Raw genomic sequence first — 25,441 nt, 5'->3', positions numbered from 1 at the left:
TCAAGCTTACTTATAAGGCTTACTTATCAAGCCTCAGCTCAAGTATCACCAGCTCAGAGACGTCTCCCCCCACCACTTGATGTACACAAGCAGCCTGATAGCGGTCATGCTTGATAGCTTCAGACCCAGTTGTACAGGCCATCCCTGGAAGTCTTGTTTGTTGTCTGTGTCCACTAGACCACAAGTTTCTGAAGAACTGGGACTGGTCTGTTTTGCTCATCACTAAATCTTCAAGCTCAGTATGGTACCTGGTACTTGGGAGGGACTTAATAAATATCTGTTGAATGAATGCATAAATCTAACAGACTGTGTATATCTTTTCACTCTTTACCCCCGATCTGTCAGCACATCAGTTCTTCCTTGGACCCGTCTCCTAAGTGTGCTTTTATCCTGTCTCCAGCCTCCTGCCAGCTCCTGAATCTTAGCCTTCATCTCTTTGTGCCTGGATTGTGACAGTTATGTTCAACCCATGCTGCTCTTTAAAATCACTTGGGGAGCTTTCAAAATGGCAATGATCAGGCTCCACCCCAAACCAATTAAATCAGAATCTCTGGCAGTGGAGACCTAGGCACAAATATATATTTTTAAAGCTTCCCAGATGATTGCAATGGGCAACCCCTGGATCGCTGTATTAGCCTTCTGACAGTTGTCTGTCTTTTGGTTTATTTTGTCTCTTTTGTCTGCTGATCTTGGAATCCTGCTTTCATAATATGACTTCCCTGCTCAAGAGCCTACAGTGGCTCCCTGCTGCCCACCACATGAATTCCACATTTCCGTGCATCATCTACTAAACTATTTCATCCTTTTCTCTTGTACCTACATTCTGCAGTATGCTGAAACTGTCTTACTGGCACTCGATTTACCTTTCATTACCCTGCTTCTCCATTTTTACTTCCCATGTCCTCTCCCCACTCCAGCCTCTACGTACACACCTGGACTGTCCTTACTGCTCTCCTCTACCTATCCAAACACTTCCCATTTCTCAAGGCTCAGCTCACGTTCCGCCTTGTAAATACTGCATTCTCTACTCCAACTTGTCTCTTGTTATCTAGATAATTATTCTGGTATGTGTCATTAGTACCATATAATATATTTCCTACTTTTTTATAAATCTCTTTATGTTCTATTTTTTGATTGGTAATATTAACATTTAATTGGTACAAATTCAAAATTTACAAAATTGCCTCCCTGCAATGTCTGTCCCAAGCATCCAGTTGTCCTCATTGGAAGCAACCACTCTTACGACTTTCTGTATCTTTGCAAATATATGTTAAGCCTAGTTAACTATGTATATAGAACAAACATACACACACACAAATGTTGGCATACTATGTGCAATCCTCTACATCTTGACTTCTTTTTACTTAGAGATATTTAAAGATATGTATAAACACATCATTTCAATTGTAAAAAAAAAAAAAAAAACACGGAACAGGTAATCTGCCCTCTTAATAAACCTTTAAGTATACAATACTATTGTTAATTATATGTATATTGTTATACATACAGTAGAACTCTAGAACTTTTTCATCTTGCATGACTAAAACTCTATGCCCATTGAACAAAACTCATTTTCCCCTCCCCCCATCCCTGGCTACCATCATTTTACTTTCTGCTTATATCAGTTTGACTGCTTTAGTGGAATCATGCAGTATTTGTCCTTTGTGACTGGCTGTTTCACTTAGCATAGTGTCTTTAAGTTTCATGCATGTCGTAGCATATGGCAGGATTTCCTTCTTTATTAGGGCTGCATAATACTGCAATGTATTACCACAATTGTATATGCCACAAGTTCTTTGTCCATTCATCCATCTGTGGACACTTAAATTGTTTCTCTCTGTTGGCTATTGTGGATAATGCTGTCATAGACATGCTAGTACAAATATCTCATTCAGTTATTTTGGATAAATACAAAGAAGTGCAATTGCTTCTTTGCAATTGCAAAGAAGGTAGTTCTTTGCAATTGCTTCTTTGCAATTGCAAAGGGTAGTTCTACTTGTAATGTTTTGAGGGACCTCCATACTGTTTTCCATAATAGCTGTACCATGTTACATTCCCACCAGTGCACAAGGGTCCCAATTTCTCCACATCTTCACTAGCATTTGTTGTTTTCTGATGTTTTTTTTTGTAATGACCATCCTAACAGATGTGAGGTTATATCTCATTATGGCTTTGATTTGCATTTCCTTAATGGTGATGTCGAGCATCTTTTCATATACCCACTGGCCATTGGAGAAATGTCTATTCAAGTCCTTTGTCCATTTTTAAATAGAGTTATTTGCTTTTTTGGTTATTAAGTTGTAGGAGTTCTTACATATTTTTTTTCTTTTTCTTTTTTTTTTCTTTTTTTTCATATTTTGGATATTAACTCCTTATCAGATAAGAGATGGTTTGTAAATATTTTCTCCCATTCCATAGGTTGACTTTTTACTGTCTTGATTGTTTCCTTTCTTGCACAGAAGCTTTTAAGTTTGATGTAGTTCCACTTGTTTATTTTTTGCTTCAACCTTATGTTTTGGAGATATTCTGTGTCAAAAGCAGCCTAACTCTAGTTAACAACTACATAGTATTTCGTTAATGCATGTACCATAATTTAACCAGTTTCCTATGCATATTTAGTTTTTTTTTTTAAATTTTGCTGTTTTACATAATGCTTCAGTTATTATCTTTATACATACATCATGTGGCACACATATAAACATATCTATAGGATAAATTCATACCCATTTAATTGGAATCCTGAGGCAAAGGGTATGCACATTTCTAATTTTGGTAGGTATTACTAAATTGCTCTCAATTAAAGGTTTTACCAACTTACACTTTCACCAACGATGTAATAACTGCTCTTTAAATTTTGTGGTGTTATTTGCTTTTCACTGCTTTTAAGCACCTACTTTCCCCAACTCGGTTGTAATTAACCCCCAAAGAGAAACCATGTTCTGCACATACTATATTGGCGTGTACACACTCCTAATACCAGAAGTTCACTTAACTGGCGCTCAGTAAATATTTGTTAAATCTTACTTCATTGTGTGTTTAGGGAGTTTCCTTATGGCTTTAATGAATGCCATGAGAAAGTTGTGTCCTTTACGTGTGTGCTATTCCCAGGAGAGGAGGTGACCTGTGTGTGTGATGTTCTGAGAAGAGATGCCGTCCACTGCTACTGCTCTTCCAGGAATTTGTTATCATTGTTTAGGCCAACCAGTCCTTGGATCTATTATGAGGTTTGTTTAGTTTGAACAATTCAGTATAAGGACCGCAGCTGATGCCAAACATGTGTCCAGTACCTTTCATATCCTAAAACATCATAGATAATACATTTTTATACCATTTAGTATAAATTATCTAAATAAAAAGCTCTACTCCATGAGTTTTCCCCAACTTTTTATTATCTAAAATTTCAAGCATACATCTAAATTGGAATAATATGCCCATATACCCACCACTGAAATTTAACATGTGGTTCATATTTGTTTTGCTACCCACATATGTATTTATATATATGTAGCAAAACAAATATGAATAAATGTTATATTTATATAATGTATAAAAATACATATAAAGTATTTGCTGAATGATTTGCAAGTGAGTTGCTGATATTCCATTGAGTGGTAAATAAAGCTGAAAATTAGTTTTAAAAATACCACCTTCTGTGAAAAAATCTATTTTAAATGTTTCACAACCTTTCTCTCTGCCCCCCCCCCCCACCAAATTATAGTTCCTTGTCCAAAAGGATAAGTAGCTGCTTGATGGCATCTTTTCCTCAAATGCCAAAAGACTTCTATTCCTGTAAGAACAAGGTTTAAGGGAGGGGGAGCAACTGGCACCCTAAATCTCTCTTAGGGGGCGCCTGGCTGGCTCAGTCGGTAGAGCATGCGACTATTAATCTCAGGGTTGTAGGTTCAAGCCCCACGTTGGGTGTAGAGATTACTTTAAAAAATACAATCTTAAAAAAAAAATTCTCTTAGGGAAGAATCTTTCATGTCTTTGTGTGGGAAACTATCTTGATAAGTCATTGGGGATGAAAGGTGAGACCCTATATGGTTTCACAATAGTATACTAAATGCCTGTGAATTGTATAATTTAAAATGGTTCATTTTATATGATGTGAATTTTACCTCTGTTTTTTTTTTTTTTTTTAAGAAGGTGAGACCTTATGAGAATGGGTTGGCAGGAGAAGAGGAAGTTGAAGAAATATTTAAAGTACTCTTTGTAAAAGAGAACGTGGATTTGGGAGTTGAGAAGCAGAAGGAAAGAGGCAGCCGGTGCTAAGCCAGTGGTGGGAGTCTGGAGCCTGTGAGTAAAAGTGGCTGAAGGGTGTTTTAAGAACAGAAACGTCTAATATTCGGTTTTAACTTGCCTGCCTCTGTCTCCTGAAACCAATAAAAGCTATACACAGAAATGCCTTGTGTGAGCATGTGTGTAAACCTTTCCCTGGAGCCACATGGGGCAGAACAGGAATAGCGTATGTGCTAGCCAGGCGAGCCAGAAAGCTCAGAAAAGTAGACTTCAAAACCAGAGATGACCAGAAAAAACGTAAGCCCCTGCTTCCTCTCAAAGATGGTTGTGAGACCGTCCCCACATGAAGATGTGATGGACCCAACCTTGCTTGGCCCTTACAGTGAGACAAGTTAGGTTGCCCCCTCAGTAGCACTCTAATGTCCTCTTATTGATCCAAGGTCTGTCTTGACTAGTCTGCAATTGGGCCTGTAGAGAAATGCCTGTCTTCTGTTATTTTTTTAAATGTTTGTTTATTTTGAGAGAGAGAGCACGAGTGGAGGAGAGGCAGAGAGAGAGAGACAGAATCCCAAGCAGGCTGTCAGTGGAGAGCCGGACACAGAGCTCAATCTCATGAACCGTGAGATCATGACCTGAGCCAAAGTTGACTTAACCAATCGACTGAGCCACCCAGGCACCCTGGAAATAGCTCTTTTTTAAAGACAAAAGATCAGACCTTGAAAAAAGTAGATCTTGAGGGCCAGGGACAGCTCTGTGCTTTTCCCTTTAAAGGCATCTCCTTAGGTTCTCTAGAACCAAGGTTGGTAGTTCAGAGACTGGACTCCCAGAACTTCTAGCAAGCTAAGGTGCTTGTGTTTGGGATCAGAACCCTTTGACCCCACTTCTAGTTAGATGGTAAAAGTAGGAATCAAAGGGAGTGGGGCCTCTAGGGCAGGGCACCTCCATGAGGAAAGAATGAAGACCATTTTTGTAGTTCCCTGGTTCTCTTACTCAGTTCTCTGTTTATATCTGAGAGACCTTGATATTTTAAATGAATGGGAGGTTATCAGAGTCATAAAATAATGTAACAATCATGAGCAAGCCCTTGTATGTATGGACCAGGCATCAGGCTGAGCACATTATCTTGTGTCCTCTGTAGTAGATATAGTTATATTCCCCCATTAACTACATTAGAAATTAAAGTTCAGGAGTTCCTGGGTGGCTCAGTCAGTTAAGCATCTGATTCTTGATTTCGACTCTGGTCACGATCTCACAGTTTGTGAGTTTGAACTCTGCGTCAGGCTCTGCACTGACAGTGCAGAACCTGCTTGGGATTCTCTTTCTCTCTCTCTCTCTCCCTCCCCTGTGCTTGCTGTCGTGCTCTCTCTCTCTCTCTCTCTCTCTATCAAAATAATCTTTAAAGAAAAGTAAAAAAAAAAAAAGTTATGAAGTTAAAGCACTGGCCCAAGATCACACATCTCAAATGTAAACTTAAGTACATCAAGCTGTTAAGAGTTTTGTTTTTTATTTTGTTTTGTTTTGTTTTTGTATAAAAACATTCTCATAGTAGATACATAGTAAACACCAACTGCTTTATATAGAAGGCTGCTTTATTCATTTAAATTTTGTACCTAAGTCTAAGTCTGTTTTGTCACACCAGCCAGACAGCATTTGGGTTCACTCTTTGTCCTCTGAGTCATGGTCTATTGCCACAGCATTATTCCTTTTTGTTAAGTATTTCAGAGGAAATTCCCTGCATAGGTATATGGACTTTTGGTAGAGCAATAATGTTTTCCAATATTTGTCAGCCAGACTTTGAGAAAACGTGGATCCCTTGAAAAACAGTGTTAGAAATCCAATTCTGCATTCTGACTCTCTACAGATATAATTTTTAAAAATCCAAATAAGCTCAGACCATAACATTATGATTTAGTGTTTTCCAGACTTTGGATTTCTTTTGGATCCTTAGACCTTCAACATAAATTTTGGGGAAAGTCATGACATTGCCAACTTTTTATTTTGCAAATTGATCAAGGGCATTAAGAAAAAAACTTGCCACTGTCCTTTAATATAAAAAAAGTAAGGAAGATCATAAAATTACTATATAAATATAGTAAAGATACAGTTCCTTTTTTTTTTTAAGTTTATTTTGAGAGAGAGACAGTGTGCTAGCAGGGGAGGGGCAGAGAGAGAGAATCCCAAGCTGGCGCTGCACTCAGCTTGGAGCCTGATGTGGGGCTCAAACCCACAAACCAAACCAACCCATCAGATCATGACCTGAGCTGAAATCAAGAGTTGGATGCTTAACTGACTGAGCCACCCAGGCGCCCCAGAAATACAGTTCTTTAAATTCAATAGGTCTATATTTGTTAAAAACTTGCCATATATTCCTTTTTAAAAATTTTTTTTAAGTTGGCTTTCTTCCCAGTAATTGCTGATCCTAAACTCTGGAAGGGAAAAATATCTAAGTAATCAATTCCTGGTTTACAAATTCACACAATTTTGCCAACATTTCAGCATTTAGGAAAAATAACATTTCTCCTATAAAACTTCATAGATTTATATGTTATATCGAGAGTTAATCAGTAATGATTATACCATGATAATATTTGCATTTCACAGGGAAGCAAAATACTTGGATACTCCCCATGTCTCTGTCTAAAGATTTGTCATTCATTTGCATTCTAATAAATTCTTTGCTTTCACTCATCCAGAATAGTTCTCAACCTATTAGCTAAACCAGACTAAATAAATAGAGTTGCATTCATGCATTTTAATGTCAATGTAAAAATGGTTTTCCCAGATTTTTTTCTTTTCAATCAAATCCCCTTCCCCAAATGTCTAATCATTCCCAGACTCAGTTACTTAAACTTTTCACAATGTTGTCACTTCTATAGTAAAACAAAGAGAAATTTGCTTTCAGTAAGTCAGAGAGCCATACTCTAGCAACTTAGAACTTTATTCTGACAAGAAAGTTTTTAAACTCCATCTCCAACCTCATTTGTGACTGGATGATCTTGTCTGTCACATAGGTACATGGCATTTTTCTCTATCCATAGTAATTGTTCTTTAGTTGGTGAATCACTCCTGGAACTTACAATCCAATAGAGCCAAACTGTATGCAATAACTAGGATTACAATTCCTGAAGGACAGGGTTTGGCCATAGTGCATGCCATGTGCACACGAGACTACAGTGGGCACCGATTAGAAGAATGACATAGCTCGGTGAGTAATAGGAACATTAAAACCTCTGCTAGACAAATTCATAGGGATGAAGGCTCGTTGCCTTCTGGATGAATGGGAAGGATTTTGTGGAGGAAGTTAACAGCGGAGTAAAATTGCAGGAAAACCAAAGTAGGGATGAAAATGGGAGGAAGGCATTTCCACTTGGAAAGAAAATAATAAATGTGCAAGAAAATGAAAGGTATATTTTGAAATGACAAAAATTTTTCCAGGAGTAAAGATGTAATGAACAGTTTGAGAAATAAAGCTGAAGGGTAGGATCCTGGTTGTAGAGAATTCTGGAAGCCAGGCTGAGTTTAGAACTTTAAATCAAACAAAAGTTAAGGTCTTGGTTGAAGGCCTTTGAATAAGGCATGTTCAAAAGTGGTGATAGATATTAATTGCCTCTCTGCATTGACTATCACCATCATCATCTTCCAAAAGCTATATGAAAAGAAGCACTTTCAACCTTCAAGAGCTGGTCATCTCAATATTCACACTTAATTTATTCCAAAGTTTCAGCTCTAGGGGGCATGAGGAACTTTTTCTGGAGTTGTGGGAAATAACTCATGCCTCAGATCCTGTTAAGACCCCTGGCATCTTACGGAGCTCCCCATGAGTTCCTGCCTCCATACTTTTGCACAAGCCATTCATGCTGTTCTCTTTCCAGAGTTTTCCAAAACTCCAAAGTTTCTGCTCTTCCTCAAAACCTAACTCAATACTTTCCTCTTCTGGAAGGACTTCTAAGATTGACTTCATGAAACTATTTGCTCCATTATTCAGGAAATCCATTCTTAACGTCTTGACGCTACATTTAGTTTCTTTAAATTAAATGAATATACAAATTCATGTATATTTACATCTAACCACTCTGTAATAGCCTTTAGGAAAGATACTATGTCTAACAGCCCCTTTATATCCTCTGTCTGGGACCTGCCCACCACACCCAACTTCACAGAACAGTGCAGTGCACTTGGTGAGCATTGACTTTGCCCTGAACAGCACAGGAATTCTTCAGAGCTGAAGACCTATAGGATCTGTGGAGTGTGGGTTTTCACCTCCCTTGGGCACCGGCTTCTTTCCACCAGCATGTATAGATCTTCTAGAAGAGTACCCACCAAGACAGAATTACTTCATAAGCCTTCTTTCTATCTTCAATGTTTCCAGTTTCTATGGACCTCTAGTTTCTAGTGATGATGGGTATGTAGAGCATGCTGTTAATAACCTGGAAATGGGCACCACAAACAGGAAGCATTAAAAAAATAATAATAGGGGCACCTGGGTGGCTCAGTCGGTTGAGCGTCCGACTTCGGCTCAGGTCATGATCTCTCGGTTCGTGGGGTCGAGCCCCGCATCAGGCCCTGTGCTGACAGCTCAGAGCCTGCTTTAGATACTGTGTCTCCCCCTCTCTCTGCCCCTCCCCTATTCATGCTCTGTCTCTCTCTGTCTCAAAAATAAATAAAAACATTAAAAAATAATAATAATAAAAACAAGGTGCACCTGGATGGCTCAGTCTGTTAAGCGTCCAACTTCACCTCAGGTCATAATCAAGTGGGATCACGTTTGTGAGTCTGAGCCCCACATTGGGCTCTCCACTCTCAGCACAGAGCCTGCTTCGGACGCTCTGTCTCCCTCTCTCTGCTCCTCCCCAGCTCCCACTCTCACCCTCTGTCAAAAATAAACATTAAAACAATAAAATAAAAATCCTCTTAATTTTATCTCGGCTTAATTTCTTCCTAACTCACTTCTACCCTTCTCAGACCTATGACAGTCGATGGTAGGTCACATACACACCTAACTCCATCCCTCCAAATTTTTCTAGTGATCTCTAGAGGCTGTTTGTCCTGTAACCTGCTGTGAGCAGAGGCCCGGCTGTGGGAATCCGTGATACCAGATGGACAAAGGCACACTTGTATCCCTAAGCGCCGGTGCAGTAGAAATCACAGCACCTGAGGATTTGTGGCGGGCTCTCTTCCTTGGAACTTGTGCCCTCGAAAGATGTGTCTTAGGCGACCTGCCCCACATGCATCAGTTTTGACGGTCTCCAACTGCTGCTTCAGACAGCTTCAGAGTCCTTCCTCATGGATGCAAATCAAAACAGAGTTCAGAATCAAGTCTGGGAATCAAGTCAGAATGGAATGATTTGCATGGGGGAGGCTTTGTCACTGAGTGAAGCCAGCCAAATTCCCCAGGCTCCCCAGCCCTCCGGAAATAAGCTTTACAGGGCCTGGGGGCCCCAGGCCCAACGGGGTGGGTGTGATTTGAATATTCACTGCCACAGCTGCTGCACCCCAGCGCTGGTCCCTGCCATCGGTTTCGCTTCATTTTACTGCCTCAGAATCCCCCCGTGCATGTTAGTGGTTAATACAGCAGCCAGGAGACGCCAGACAGCTCTCGGCACCTGGTTCAAATTTAAGGCTCATTTACACATGATGTCACACACGCATTGTCAGCGCAAGGGAGGTCAGGATGGTTCATTTTGGGAAGGTTCGCATTGTTGAGTCTTTACAACACTCACTGCTATTAATGTTTTAACCATCTGACTTGGATTTCGGTTTTCTGGCATGAGGTAATCCCAGGCAGTAGATTTATATGCTGAATGGGAAGCCAGCAGTGGTGGCTAATCACGCTGGTTTGCAGATCTGCACCTCTGGAGCCTTGGGATGGAATTAGAGGGCCACATGGCATGTAGCAAATCATGGAGGTTTTGAGCAGAAGGGGAATTAGGCAGACCTGGAAGCAGGGGCTGTGAGGGGGGTGGTTGCCTGAGGTGGGAGGTTTGAAGAAGAAGAAAAACCAAAATAAGTTGGACAAGGGTCTAAGCCCAGAGGCCATAGGATTACTCTCATTTGGCCAGTGGTTTGGGTCATTGCTTGACCCATCCTTTTGTCCGCCATCCACCGAAATTCCAAAGCCCCCTTCCCAGGCCCGATTCAAGTTTCTCATATTCTGCAAAGCCTTTCCTGACCACCCAGCCCATGGTGATTTCTCTCCTGAATCCCTAAGTACTTTTGTGCATAAATTAAGACAACTAACAACTACTGAGGATTTAATTTGTGCTGCTAGTTCATTTTACTCATAACGGCCCGATGCCAAAGGCACTGTTGTTTCCACTGTACAGATGATGACATAGCTTCACAGAGATGAAATAATGTGTCCAATGTCAGAGCTGATAAGAGTCAGGATGGAAGACTGATTCCAAAGCCCAGTTCTGAACCACTGAAGTAGGCTACATAACTATGAAGCAATGCTACGTCGCCTGTAGCGTTTAGTATGACATGGGGGAGACAGTGTGTGCCTCAGAGAAGTGCTGCAGAGGAGCCCATGGTAGTGTTGTCTAATGCCTCACATGCACGTGTCATCTCTGTTTCCTGGCTGTAAGTCATTGCATGGCAAGGACCATCACTTAGGCTTTCCCGAACCCCCTGACCTCCTAGCACAGCGGCCCCCCAGGGTATGCTCAGATGGATGGATGGATGGATGGATGGATAACTTCCTCTACTTTCATCTATGCTGTGTCCTACATAAAACATTAAAGGTTGAGATCTTTAGGTAATCATCCCTATCACTTGCTACTGTCCCCTGGCTAAAACAATAAAACTGGTCTGCCTATTACATCTCCAATAAGAGTCTCCTTACCTTACAGGAAGTTCAGAGTATGACCTTCAGTCCTGCTGACTGCTTTGATTTTGATTTTGGGCCAAGGCCTACTGCCATGTGTTACCCCCCACCCAGGGGGCTTTTTTATTCTGAGTCTCTGTTTTAGTCAAGGAAACAAGTATTACAATGGGGATAACACGATGGCAATGCACTTAGGGGCACCTAACCTGGGCCTCACAGTCCAAGAAAGGGTTTGGGGAGTGGATGCCCCTCTTGAAGAGTAAGTAAGAGTCAGTCAGTGAAAAGGAGCGTGAGGGGTGCTCCAGGCAGAGGGAGCAGCATGGATAAAGGCCTAGAGGTATGATCACAAGCACCCATGAACACATCTGCACTCAGTGACTGAGAGGGCTCTGAGGAGAGGGTGGAAACCCAGGTCATACCTGCCCCTTCTTTGCTGCCCACTTCAGTAATGCACATGACACTCTTGACCCCAACCCTAGGAAAGACGTCTCTAGAGATTTTTCTTGGGAAATGTCTCCTCAGAATGACCCTAAAGACTTGGTTGTTTTCTCAGAGTCTCTCACCTTTGAACATACCTAGGAATAACTGAAAAACCAGGCAGTAAATCGCCATTGCTTCAGAGCAGAGTTTAGTGTTCAGTTTGCAAGCCATACTATCTCATACTTGCCCCTCCACCCTTTCCCATCCTGCTCAAGGCCAAGGAGGTAGACACCTGTGGGCTATGTCAATGGGTTCCCTTGCCTCTGGCTTCCTATTGGGTTCAGCCAAAGAAAGTTACCCATGGGAGGTCAGAGAGGGGTGGACAGTGATGTCAGGGTAATTATTCTGCCCATCCCGTCCTTGCCAGGCCGTGTTGGCTACACCTGTCTATCAAAGGCACAACTCCTGTCAGGTGGCCATCTCCATGTAGCCATCCTTGCCAGGGTCTTCCTCTTTGCCCCTCCAGTCATAGGGTAGTAATAACTATCCCTCCCTCATTGTTACTAGCTGTTAGGGGCTAAATTGTGTCCTCTCCAAAATTCGTATATTGAAGCCCTAACCCCAGTACTTCAGAATATAACTGGATTTGGAGATAGGGCCTTTGAAAAGGTGATTAGGTTAAAATGGGGCCTTTAGGTGGGCCCTAATCCAACCTCACTGGCATCCTTATAAGCATAAGGAATTTGGACAAAGAGACACTAGGAATGCACATGTACAGAGGAAAGACCACAGTAAGAAGGCACCCATCTGCAAGCCAAGGAGAGAGGCTTCAGAAGAAATCAAACCTGCCGACACCTTTATCTTGGACTTGTAGCCTACAGAACTATAAGCAAATACACTTCTATTATGGAAGCCACCCAGTCTGTGGTATTTTGTTATGGCGGCCCTAGCAGACTAATACACTGGCTGTGAGGGCACTTCACTGTCCCTTGGTGATTTCCTTAAACCTTGCTTATTACACTGTATGGTTTCTTCACTGCACTTTCCTTTTGAGCACATCATCTGTTTCTTGTTTCCTGACGGACAGACAAGCTTAGACTCCAGCAGGAGGGCTTAGTGACAAAGGCGAGAACGTAGGTTGCTGAAAGCAGATCCCACGTAAAGGTGTCTGTGACTCCCTCCGTGTGTGAGCACACTGGGTCCTCCAGTGCTACTCCAAGAGATTTCTTCTCCTAAAGAGCTGAGTGACTATGTTTTAGTCACTCCCTATGAGCTTTGATTTTCCTCCCTGTAAAGCATAGATAATGAAATCTAACTCTTTAGGGGTATTTTGAGGTGAATGTTAGATGCGAATATGAATTAACTGAGAGTCTCAAACCCTACAAAGAAACCAAGTCCTTTTGTATTGCATTCTGTGAGCAATTTCATTAATATGCACATAACTAAGGTATCTTTGGAGGCAAAAGAATGACTTTCACTATGAAGGACTACCCTGAGGGAAGAGGGAGAGGCTCTATTTGCTCAGCCGCCCCTATTAGCTCTTCATTAAAAAGAAAGAAATCAGCTGTCCCTTTCCAGCACGGATACAGGCCCCATACAGACAGCAGGTGAGTGTGTGCTTCTCTTTGCCCTGTCCCTCATTTTTGTTAGAGACTGAAGTTGAATGAACCCACCGGAGACCAGAGCAGCTCAGACACCTGTAAAGGTACACAGTATAGAGTAGGAACAGATTGTGTCTTTTGGATCCCATTTTCCATTTCCAATAAGTGCGGCTTCTCAACCATTATCTTCACCTGCAAAGGCTGAAACACTCTCTACCGCTCCCAGCCCTCAGCTGCAAAGAGATTGCTCCTGGCATTACTCATGGGGATGCTGCTAGAATGGGGGCTGGTCCCAGCCTCCCAGATCGCACCCACAAGGGGACCAATAGGCACTGGAGGCTGAGACAGAGTCTGGAAAGCAAAGGGACCCAGGAGGCTGCTTGTATCCTCATTTCCCTCTCTCCAAGCTGGACTCTCTACTGACCCTTTCTGGTGTGGGGCTAAAGACCCCAGCTTCTAGCTCACCACAGAGTAGGGCTGTCTGCTGGAAGGAGGCTCTCTCCAGGCTGATGGGAGCGTCTTTGAGTTAGTGTGTTGTTATCTCCGTTCAGTCCTCATCAGCCGTGACTGTCACTGAGGCATTCTTGTGAGTATGGAAAGCATATTGAGGAATGTAATGGCCTTGTGGGCTAGCAGGTGAGAAGAGAGTAAAAGCTCAAGATGTAGACATCTAGGAGGAATGTCACCTCCACTCTGATTAAAGCAAACAAACAAAAAAACTCCAGACAAACTACAAGTTTACTCCTTTTTTTTTTTTGGACCCATCTGAGAGCTGAGGTTACAGGGTAAGCAATTAGCCTCAAATCTAAGGATCATTGGGGCCTGTGGAGAAGCACAGGCCATGAGCCCTTGCTTTCCTGGGTGCAGATCTGACTAACAAAAGTCACCTGGAATAGGTAAAGAATTAGTGGAGAATGAGTGTGGGCTGGTGAGGGAATGTGGAGCCCCTGGGGACCACATATATATACGGGTCTGCACTTTTTGCAGACTTTTCTCATAGAAAAGACTGACCAAACTTCTGAGAATCTCTCTGTGGGGCAGATCTGGGGAAGGGGGGTGGGTGGGTGGGGGGGCCGGAAAAGCCACTACAGAGAGCCATGAAACGATCCCTTCCCCTCCTTGCCCCTTCTGGAACAAAAGCCTCAATCTGAAGGAGAAAGGACCAAACCTTTTCCTTACAGCACCGATAAAACTGAGGGAAGGAAACAGAAAAACAAAAACAAAACCCTTCCACCCTAACCCAGCGGCAAGAGTTCAGAAAACGAAAACGAAATCTTTATTGGCCACAGATGCATTCTACCAGAAATGTTGTTCTTCAAGCAGGAACATGTATCTAAACAAAGATATGAAGAGCACTGAAAGTTGAATAATTGAAGGTAAAATGAAATACATTAAAATTTTTTGAATTGTTCTAAAAAGACATGACAAAAGTGAACATAGTAGCAATGTATTCTGTGTGTTTAAAAATGCTGTTAATACGGTAGAAGACGTAGTTTTTTAAAGTTTATTTATTTTGAGAGAGGGTGGGAGAGAAAGAGTCAGTGCACGTGTATGCATGAGCAGGGGAGGGGCAGAGAGAGAGGGAGAGGATCCCAAGCAGGGTCTGTTCAGCGCAGAGCCCAACATGGGGTTCAGTCTCACAAACCGAACTGCGAGGTCATGACCTGAGCTGAAATCAAGAGTTGGACACTTAACTGACTAGGCCACCCAGATGTCCCGAAGACATAATTTTTAATATTTAATCCATTTTGCTTTTCCACAATAAACTCCATTCATTTATGATATATTATTCTTTTTTGCCTGAAATTTCCAATTTTTTAACATCGACATAAGCAATTTTATCCATTTATAATTTACTTAGTGTTTATTCCCTGTAGTCTTTTTACATATTTCTAATATTTTTAAAAGGATTTCTGCATCGATGTTCATGTGGGATATTAATAGTTTTTTAAACTGTCTGGTTTTGGTGTCAGGGTAATGCTGGCCTCATAAAATGAGATTTATTACCCTCTCTTCTATTTTTTAGAATCTACTGCCTATAACTGGTGCTAATTTCTTTTCTAAATGTTTGATAGAATTTTCCAATGAACCCGTCTGGATCTTTCTTTAGGTTGTTTCTTTATTGTTGAATATTTCAGATGTTTGTAAGTATAATCCAATTCCAGCAGTTTGAATATAATGTATCTTGGTGTGTTGGCTTTTTTTATTCATTTGTATTTATCCTGCCTGGGGTTCTCAGCATGATGTCTTTCATTTTGGAAATTTTGACAACTATCTTTTCAAATATTTCTCTGTCTCATTTTCTTCTTTTCCTCTTTTTAGAATTCCAGTTAGAGTGTTTGATACTGTTCCACATTTCTTGGATTATCTGGGCTTTTGTTTTTTTCTCTTTGTTTCAGTTTGGTTATTTCTATTGATATACCTTCAAGTTTACTGTTTCTATCCTCAACTGTGTCAAATTTATTTTTGAGCCCATCAAAGGCGGTCTTCATCTTTACTATGTTTGTTATTTCTGACATTTCTATTTGATTCTTATGGTTTTCATCTCTCTGATAAAATTTTTGATCTGTTCATACACATTCATCATTTCCACTAAGCCTCTAATATATTAGTTGTTTTAAAATTCCCTATTTGCTAGTTCTATCTGGATCATCTCTGAGTCTGGTTGTGTTGATTACTTTGCCCCTTGACAGTAGGTTGGGTTTTGTTTTTTGGTTTTTTTCCTTGCTTTTTTATGTTTCTCCTAAATTATGATTGATGCCAATGCTGCATGTGGACCAGCTGAGGTAAATACTATTTGTGCCTGGAAATGGACATTTACCTTGTTCTGTTAGATTGAGTGAATATAGCAGGATTTGAGCTGGGTTTGGTGTTTTCTTGGTTTTGTTTTATTTTGGGTTTGCTATGGTTATATTCAACGCATGACCAGATTCAGATTCTTTTAGCATTACCTTATGTTTATGGTCATGACTGGGATATCGGAAGATTTTTCCTCCGTGTTCTTTCTTCCGTTCATTTCAGCCTTCACTTTGTATCTCTGCCTCAGAAAGATTCTTTCTCCATGCTCTTTCCCCCAGCCTATGGGGTAGATGGCTGTTACACTTGTTACTGGGTGCTGGGGAGTGTGGGTAGGTATGTTTGTCCTGGTGCAGTCCCAGGCTAGCCCTATACATGTGGGTCTCAGAAGTGGGGCTTTCTCAGAAATTCTGTCCTTCCTTCCTGTGGCATTTGAACTTGGGCTGGCCTTTTGTCTTGGGCAGGAGAGCATGTCCTCTCTCTCTCTTCCACTGATAAAAGACTTCTTATAGGACCTTGGGCCCAGGACTGTTTCCTGCCCTCTTTCCAGGTGTAGAGGTTTTGTTTTGGTCTCTCACCCTTCTCCCAGCTGCAATGGATCTTCATGTATGCCCCAGTGCAACACAGTTTACTGCCTTTCCCCAGTGGCTTAAGGGGAAAAGAGTCTAGGTGTAACTCTGTGCCTTTCTCTTAGCAATGTTGCTTCCCTTCCCCAGGCCTGCACCACAGAGAGCTTATTTGGCCTCATGCCCTTCTTTTAATCCTTTCTGAAGCCGTGGGTGGAGGCCTATGAAGAAGAGCCTGTAAGTTGGGTGTGACGTCTGCTTGTATTTGCAAATCGCAGGTGCTATACTTTCATGCCAGCTCACTTTTGGCCTTTGACAATTCATTACAATTTTTAGCTGAAAAATAATTTTTTTTTGATGGTACCTGGTGTCCCTTTTCACATACTCAACCAGAGAAAAGTGCTTACTTATGTCCCATCTCTGTTTGGAGGCGCTGTTTTTCCATAGATTTCAGGCTTTTTAATTCTCTATGAGCTTAGCTTTCTGGGGTTTAAGGACATTTATGGTTTTATAGTTTATCCGACTTTCTGTGGTTGTGAGGATGAGGAAGGCACTATTTTCAGCTTTCTACACACTAGGCAAAAATGGAACTCATGGTTTCATATCTAATCAAGAATATACCCTCTCTTTCCTCTTCCTTTCAAAATCTTTCTTGGCTATTCTCATGTACTTATTCCCTTAAATACACTTTAGAATCATTTTGTCAAGTTTCTCATCTCCCAACCTCTCCAGAATAAATTCCTTTCTGATTGAAATGGTGTTAAAATATGTAGACTAATTTGGGTCCCAGATAGTGTCAAAACCCCCATCCCCACGATCTGAATGTGGCAGCCAGAGCAGGCGTTGTGATCGGAAGGGTCCTCAAAGGTCAACCTGCCTTGAAATTTTGCCCATTTGCTCTGGTGCCTTCAAATTCCAGCATTAGAGGTAAGAGAAATACTTCAGGCTTCTTAAGGGATTAAGACGCACGCAGTTTGCCTTGGAAGGACCTGTTAATAACTAATTTGCAACCATCACACCACTTACAAACTAAGGCCATGAAACTAGACAGAGTTTTGTGTGATTGGAGTGAGGCTGTGAATGTGTGTGTAAAGAGGGGAAAGGGATTCTGTCAAGGACACGGGAGCTGGAAGGGAAATTGCTGAATCTGGAATGGAGTGCTCCTGAGTAGTTGAAAATAAGGACATTAAACCTTCCAGTGGAGAGGGGCAGTGAGGGAAAGCCCCTTGTCCATCTCCGCGGCCATCCCGCTTCAATATGGCCACCAGAGACCGGGCAGATGAGGCTCCTCAGAGCAACTGGGCATGACTGGGCAGCAAGGACTATCTAGAGGGTGTGGTGGAGGCAAGAGTCCTCCAAGAGGAACCAGCAATTATCACACCTATTGATTTGTGCTCCCAAGGCCCTGCAAATAGGAATCTCTTGGAATCCTATGAAACAAACCATCAACAGTTTCAGAAAGAATTTTCCAATAGGGGAAATAAAGAAAAAAATTCCAAAAAAGAAAAAAAAAACCTTGATGTGTTCCACAGACTGCTTTAGAGAAAGAAGGGACGATGCACTTCAATAAGAGATGACGGTCCTTGGTTGACCCGGGACATTTCACAGACCAGAAGCCAAGGAACGCAGGCGGCATGGACGCCCACAGACAGGCCTTGGTTTTGATTTTTCAGATGCACAATTTTTATAAATGAATATTTAATCTTTAACCAACTCCAGCACCTCATCAAGGAGGGGCCTGTTCTTTGCCAAACCCTTCCGGGGGAACCTGCTGGGGTTGGGCGTAGGTGTTAGCGAACATTTCCCAGTGTTCTCTGATGGGGAAATATTTATTTTGTAACACTCCTCCACGCCCCCAAACACAATTATGCGACATGTTTTATATGGCCATGGGGATTTGGACTAAGATTTCATATCCATAATGTACCCTAATATTGAGAAACACATTTTTTAAAGTACTTTTTTTCTTTGGCGTGGGTAGGGTGCCGCATCCTGGAACGCTGGGGCTTCAGAGGAATTTCTCTTCAACCCTGAGACCAAATAGTTTGGGGACACATGAGACTGTGTTTGGTTTGAGATCTTGAATCCTGGAAGGTGTCCGAAGGAGGCGAATGGGTATGTGAAATAGTTATTAGTTACTGCAAGCTGATTTCACAAGGGCCTGTAAAAATATACATTTTCCATCTTTAAAGCTGTTACGCATTTTCTAAAGCTGCTACTTTCTTTTTTAAACAAGAAAGCCTTTCCGCAAAGTCAGTTTCTGCTCTTGGAGGGATAACATTTAGAGCAAGGTATAAGGGACCTTTGCCAGAATAATTCCCACTTACGGCAAAGATCTCCAAGATCTTATTTGGACATGCCGATGCTGGCACAGCCCCTGCTCTGTGGACACACACCACACACATCCAGCAACCATGGGAAAGCAGGCCGCCCTGCGAGGCAAGGCTGCAACATTAATATAAATCACATGTTCTAAAGGGTGAAATGCGATTATCTGCTACAAGAAGGCTCTGTCAGGAAGAAGCCAGAGGAATGGCAACAGCATGTTGAACTGAAGCCAGTGAAGGGCTCCTAGCCCTTTTCATTATCTCCTTTTATATATTAGAATATATCCCTGTGAGCACCTTCATGGCTTGGGTGCCAGGACCCAACGTCCCCGGCCCAAGATGAGTTTATGAGCAGAGGGATCATTTATTTACATGGCTGTTGCATCTGGAACACGTGGCAGTTTGGGGATTTGGAATCACTAGAAAGAAGGATGGAGATGTGTTGTGGCCAAAGACAAAACTTGGGCTAATGCTCCTAAGACCAACCAAAGGGCCTACGTATTAACTAGGGTCCTGCTGGTAGTTCTGTTAGGAAGGACTATCATTCGTCACTAAAATAAGACCTTTTATTAGAAGACCATTGTTTTTACATCATAGTAATGCAATGAAATTGGTCAGAGGGGGATAAGTTTTATGTATGTACAAGCAAAAATATACTAGCAAAAATCAAATCATCTGACAAATACAATGGGACCTATAGAAATGTAAATTCAAATATTGACACATTGATCCATGGTCCGTTCAGCATATTTGGTTTGAGGAACTATGGTAGAAGGCATAGTTACTGGTCATAGTATCTGCTTCATCAGCTTAAGAAATACCTCCCTCCTCCCACATATTATTTTCTCTTCATAATTTATTACGATGACTTAATCCATCCACCTCTAAACCAATTATCAGCTCCTAATTGTCACTGTGTAAAAACTAGTACTACTTTATATCCTTCTTCTCAATTCATGAGCAGTGATAGTTCCTTTTTGGTACCTACATTTAGGTGGATCTCCAAGGTAGAAAGAAAAGGTGATTCTGTTGTTTTGGAATTTGGAAACAACTTCCCATGTTTATCTCCGTTGTGACTTTCACAATTTTACAGCTTTTTGTCACATTTTCTTTCATCCCTCATCTTTCCAGGAAAATGAGAACTTTTCTTTTTTTTTTTTGGCTGCATAGAAATTATTCCATTTTCTTGACCATATTATTATATTTCTCTGGATCTTCTCCAGCTCCATTTTGGCTTCCCAGCAAAGAGATGTTTTTAAAAAGCACTTATTTGGGAAATAACATCAACATGGTTTATTATTTTTCCTGCTTCATTAAACACCAGCTTGCTGTACTAACAGCTGTTAGTAAAGCCGAAAGTTAGTTAAGAAAGTAAATAGTTTCGTTTAAAAATAGAAGTGTTGACACAGGCATAATGTATTAATTTGCTAATCCTTTTGGGACTCACACACACATAACAAATTTTGTACACCCTCCTGTAACTTCCGAAGATCCAAGGCGGTGATAGTATTATGTACCCACCCAGAGCTATCAGTCAGTGATCAACAATTTGGTACATTACAACTCTATTGATACAGATAATCTGATATTGATACAGATATTGATAATCTGATATTGATACAGATATCTGTTTATACAGATAATATGACTGTGGAGTGTGCAAGTTAATTATAGGTTCCCACAATTAAACAGCTGGAGAAAACGCCCATACATTATCTAGACCAGCCCCATATTCCTAGATTTGGCAACACCTAAAATAGCCAAATCAAACTGTCTTGTAACTCACACTTTTACTGGGCACTGACTGTGGTCAGAGGCAGAAAGATCAGAGGGGCCTGGTTTTAGCTATGAAAGTAGGGTGATGCTGGGTTTGCCGAGCCGCTGGGTTTGCTTAACAACGGGGTCACTGAGGGGATTGATGCACTGATATCTTTGTGTTGTTGAGAGAAAGGCCAGGCACACAGTGAACATTGCCTAAGTTATTGCCTAAGTTTCAATATTTTCACTTTGTTTTCCTAATCAGAAGGGAATGGCCTATGTAAAAATAGCTGATGAGCAGCGCTGTACGGGATGCATGAATGGAGACTGTGGGGGCCCAGAAAAGGGCGGCTTGGGACCGGTCCTGGGAAGAGTTTTAATTTGTGCCTTGGAAGTTGGAGAAGGTTGAGGAAGAGCTTTCCAAGTTGGGGGAACAGAAAGTACTAACCAGACTTGTTCTTGCTTCATTTTGAGGCATTTTCCTCATGTGCAGGGCTTTGGAAAAATCGAGAACGTGGATAAGAGATGAAGAACGCTTTTTTTTGAAGCGTGGTAAATCATCCATAAGAAAACTTCCCTTCCAGGCTGTAATCTGCCCAGTCCCCCTTTTCTTTCTTCGGGAGATTCATTTTCATCTTTTCTTCCTCTTTGATGGAAAGGCAGCTGGGAAGAGCATTGGCAGAATTATAAAGTAAACACAGTATGTTTGCCTGACTCCCCTGCCAGTTCTCCCTGTGCTCACTGATCTCAGGCTTCCACCTTTCGGAGGAAAAGAAACTCATAAGCTCATTCCCACAGGACTCTCCTGGGCTTGGGTGCTCCTTGCATCTCCATGGCAAACTTTCGGAGAATGTTTTAATGCCAAGGTTCCTAGACCAGTGAGGTTTCCAAAAATTTTGGCAACCCCTGACAAAGTGCTAACTTCTTATTTTGCTAAGTGAGAACATTAAACAAGAAAACGAATTCCTGCCTGATATCATCCATACCTTCTAAAAGAAAGCCTACTTTGACAACAAATAGTGGAAAGGGGAGTCCTTTCCATGGAATGTAATTGGTTTATGAAAAATCAACTACCTTTATTTTGCCACTGACCATGGTGGTCATTTGGGAAGCATGGTGCTAATGAGAAGGGGTGAATACCTGAGAGTGGGAGGCCAGACACCCACAGGGGCCGAGTGGAGACAGACGGAGAGGGTCTTGGTTTTCTTGGCTGTTCTGCCTTCTATTTCCACCATGGGATCTCTGTGCCTCAGGAGGTGGGCCTCACTGGCCTCCAGTTCATGACTGTTATGGGAACCCAGCCTTGGTTGCTAGGATTGACTACCCAGACCATCAGGGTCAGGAATTGACCTAAATGGACCTATTGTTAGTGAAGGCCGGCTCAAAACTCCTTAGTCATCCTCCCTGTTTCAAAACATTGTTAAAACCCATGCTTGACCATGGCCCAGGCCTTAGAGAACACATTAGTTCTAAATGCCTATTCAAGTTTAGAAACTTTCACTGCACCAAGGGAGGTTAATGTGCTTAAAATATTAGACTTTGACGTAAATGTTGTTCTGAAGATAACTGTCACCTTTGAGGCACCTGGCACTTCAAGCCAACTTGGGACGCGTCAAGTGTCAATAAAGTTTGATTAATTGCAGCAGCCATTTCAGTCCACTATGGGCAAGGTCACAGTGCTAGCATTAAGGAATAAAATATGCAAAACCTGCATTTCTATTTTTGGCCATGCTCTGCAGCGTGGTTTCTAGAATAAATTGCCATTGCACAGCAGGATTCAAGGAAACAGTGCTGACGGCCTCACTCTTCTTGCATTGTGATCCAGGGAAAGATCAGCCTGCTGCTGACATATATCCTGAATGAAAAATGGATTCCAGGTAGAACTGTGACTCCTTACAATTTACTGGATCTTGCTCAACAGAAATCTACATGAGTATTTATAACTGCTGACTCCCTTTCAGACACACTCCAAATTTATTATTCTTCAAATTGAATTGGTTGTAATCACTGATTATGGAAACATTGAGCAATTTCAAGGCAGGCTGGGAGGAAAGCTTTGTCACCAGATTCTGCATTAAATTCTGCCTCTAGCTGTGTGCCTTTGGCAATGATTTAATCACGTCATTGTACTTTCACATCTGTGAAATGGGGACATACAGCTTGCAATGCAGAATTGTGACAATGAGAATAACTGTTCAGTGCCTGACACATAGTACACTCAACAAATAGTTCTGGCAATTATTATCAATAATTTTTAGCGGGGGGTGGGGGGAGAAGAAGTTCCTTTGGCATTTCCTTCCCCATCTGGGACAGGGGTGCAGTGGGGGGGGGTATGTGGTCTCTTTCGTTGTGCCTGCTTCTAGAAATGTTTTCTCCTGCTGCCATCACACAGAGGAAAGAGTATCATTCGTGGGTGCCGTGAGGAAGTGTGTGAGCTGTTCTCCTTGCTCTCGAAAGTCCAGGGCCCTCACCCACAATGCCTATGCTGTTAGTGATTATTCACATGCACGGGTGTCTTTCAGTGAGGTTGAAAAAAACCCTTGTAGGCATGTACTCCAACCTGAGTCATTTTGTATGTCTCCCAGCAGGGCGCGAAGCAAATGCTGGTTGGTTGACTTTGGATGCCAGGTTAGCACAAAGTAAGTAGGGCTTGGATGAACTCAGGGACAGCTAAAGCAGTTCAGTGAATAACTCCCTTTTCTGTGACCATTCCTGCCTCTTGCTCACTCCATTAATGAGTAGGCTGCCTCTGCTCATCTAAACCAAGTTCAAAGACCGAGACACCAAAGAATCATCTCCTATTTAATATTAAAGTTCGCCTCTGCTGTTAGTATTGCACTTTGTAAACACTCGGCACTCAATAAATGCTGGCACACAGATGGAAGCAGCGAGGCCAACCAGCTGGTCTGAAAGTACTGACTGCCCAGCTCCCAGAGCGCTGGCTTCTGGTGGGGAGAGGTTTGCCCAGCTTTCGAGTCTTGGTGTGTGGCAAAGCTCCTGGCTAAGCCCCACACCCCCCACTTAGCACATGTCAATCTCCTGTCCTCCGTGAAAGAGCCTGTTTTTCTCCCTGCTGGGCCCCCCACTTCTCTGGGATTTCCTCAGTGCTGTCTGTCCAAGTCTTACTGCTGCTGGAGGTGTTGCTCAAGAAACTCTGGACGGAAAAACTAGTGGGCTCTAGGCTAGGCATGGCTACAAATTCTTCACCTTCCCAGCAGCCCCAGGGGGTTTCTTCTTACCAGGACAAGAGTGAGTCTCATCCTCAGAGTCTCTGAAATCTGGCCAGCCAAAGCCCCTGCCCTTCTCCCTCTGGCACAGGCCAGCTCTTAGGGTGTCCCCACCCATGAGATTTCAAGGAGTCTGAGGAATACGAAGGGAACGGAAGGATGAGGGTATTTTCTCCTGAAGCTCAAGGTTTCCTCCCCTGGATATTGGCCTGTGTGCCCAGCCTGAGTCACAGCACTAAGCTCACCCTGTCCAGTTTGCTGGTGCATTAGTTCATGGCAGCTGTGATTGCAAAGAGGATCAAATCGTGCAGTTTTTAATTCTGTGTAATGCTGCCATGAAAATGGGCTTAACTGCTTTTCAGTATGGTCATTATGACTCTCTTAACTTCCCTTCCCCATGAAACCTTGCATGAGTCATAGCTGGAGAATTTCACTCCACCCCACTACCCCAAAAAGCAGAAAGGCTGGCTTCCTGGGGTTTCTCTTCCTGGCAGTAAACCTGGTCGGTCGTCCCTGCAGGACTGTTACAACTGATCCAAGGTTATGGTCAGGGGGCCCATGACCTGGCAGGGGTGGGGGTTCTCCTTACCAGCTCACTCCCCATCCAAGAGGAAAGGCGTCCGCTACAGATTTCCCATTTGGAGGAGATGAGGGATGGGAGAAGACCCCGAGGCCTGCCAGTCACAAAGGGGGCTGCCCTGTGAAATCCTGCCTGGTTTGAGTCTTCCCTTCCCAAACTCGAGTCTATTTTCTCTTAGGGTCAGTCAGGCTGATTTAACTCTGAAGGACGTAAACTCCCGCAGGCCTCTGTATTAGCTTACGAGGAGTGCCGTTAACAAAGTGCCACAGACAAGGCGGCTTAAATAGCAGAAATGCATGGTCTTGCAGTTTGGAGTCTGAAAGTCCAGAATCAAGGGGTTGGCAGGGCTGCTTCCTTCTGAGGTCCATCCTGAGGAAGGACATGTCCCAGACCTCTCTCCTTGGCTTGTCGGTGGCTGTTTTCACCCAGTGTCTTCACATCATCTTCCCTCTGTGCATGTTTCTCTGCCCGAATTTCTCCTCTTTATTAGGACACCAGTCAGATTAGGGCCCATGCTAATGACATCATTTTGACTTAATTATCCCTGAAACATCTCTCCAGGTATGGCCACATCCTAAGCAGCCTTCAATGTATGAATTTTTGAGGGGACACAGTTCAGCCCATAACAGCCTCCTAAAGCAAAGTATATTTTAAGGATACTCATGGCCCTGAGTTGGGCCAATGGGAGTGGTCACTGCGATGAGTTTTTCCTTTCTCCATCTCTCTCTGGCCTTTCTATTCTCTCCGGGTGAAGTCAGGTTTTTCTTTACACACACTCCTAATACTGCTTTGTCTCTCTTATAGAATTTACTGGTGTTGTAATTATATGGTATGAAGTTATCTACTCCCTGTCTACCTCCACACTGGACTGGAGGCATCAGGTGAATGATAGTCTTGTTCTTTGCAGCCTCCCCAGCTCTTGACCCAGGCCTGGCAAATAAACGTACTCAGTTCCAGTCGTTAAATGTCTCCCCCTCTTGGTGTTTCTGCTCCCCTCTCTCCTTTTTTTTAAATGTATATTTATTTTTTGAGAGAGAGAGAGAGAGAGAGAGAGAGCATGAGTGGGGAAGGGGCAGAGAGAGAGAGAGAGGAAGACACAGAATC

General features: G+C 42.4%; 1 protein-coding gene and 1 non-coding gene across 4 annotated transcripts in view; both read left to right on the top strand.

The window, feature by feature from the left end:
- The window catches only part of SLC38A6 (solute carrier family 38 member 6), a 73,004-nt gene extending 68,602 nt beyond the window's left edge, over window positions 1-4,402 (top strand). For 2 of the 3 annotated variants that reach the window (XM_049611525.1, XM_049611523.1), the window contains exon 16: window positions 4,144-4,402. In XM_049611525.1, the coding sequence (XP_049467482.1) occupies window positions 4,144-4,272 (129 nt within the window). In that variant the 3' untranslated portion in view covers window positions 4,273-4,402. The remainder of the gene's footprint in view (window positions 1-4,143) is intronic. The other variant, XM_049611524.1, reaches the window with a different exon arrangement.
- Window positions 3,849-3,921, top strand: TRNAN-AUU (transfer RNA asparagine (anticodon AUU)). The gene has a single exon. It is a non-coding gene; the product is annotated as a tRNA-Asn (tRNA).
- Window positions 4,403-25,441: the final 21,039 nt, after the last annotated feature.

Source organism: Panthera uncia (assembly GCF_023721935.1).
Source record: "Panthera uncia isolate 11264 chromosome B3 unlocalized genomic scaffold, Puncia_PCG_1.0 HiC_scaffold_1, whole genome shotgun sequence".
In the NCBI taxonomy this organism is placed as follows: domain Eukaryota; kingdom Metazoa; phylum Chordata; class Mammalia; order Carnivora; family Felidae; genus Panthera; species Panthera uncia.
This window is presented reverse-complemented; position numbering and strand designations above follow the sequence as displayed.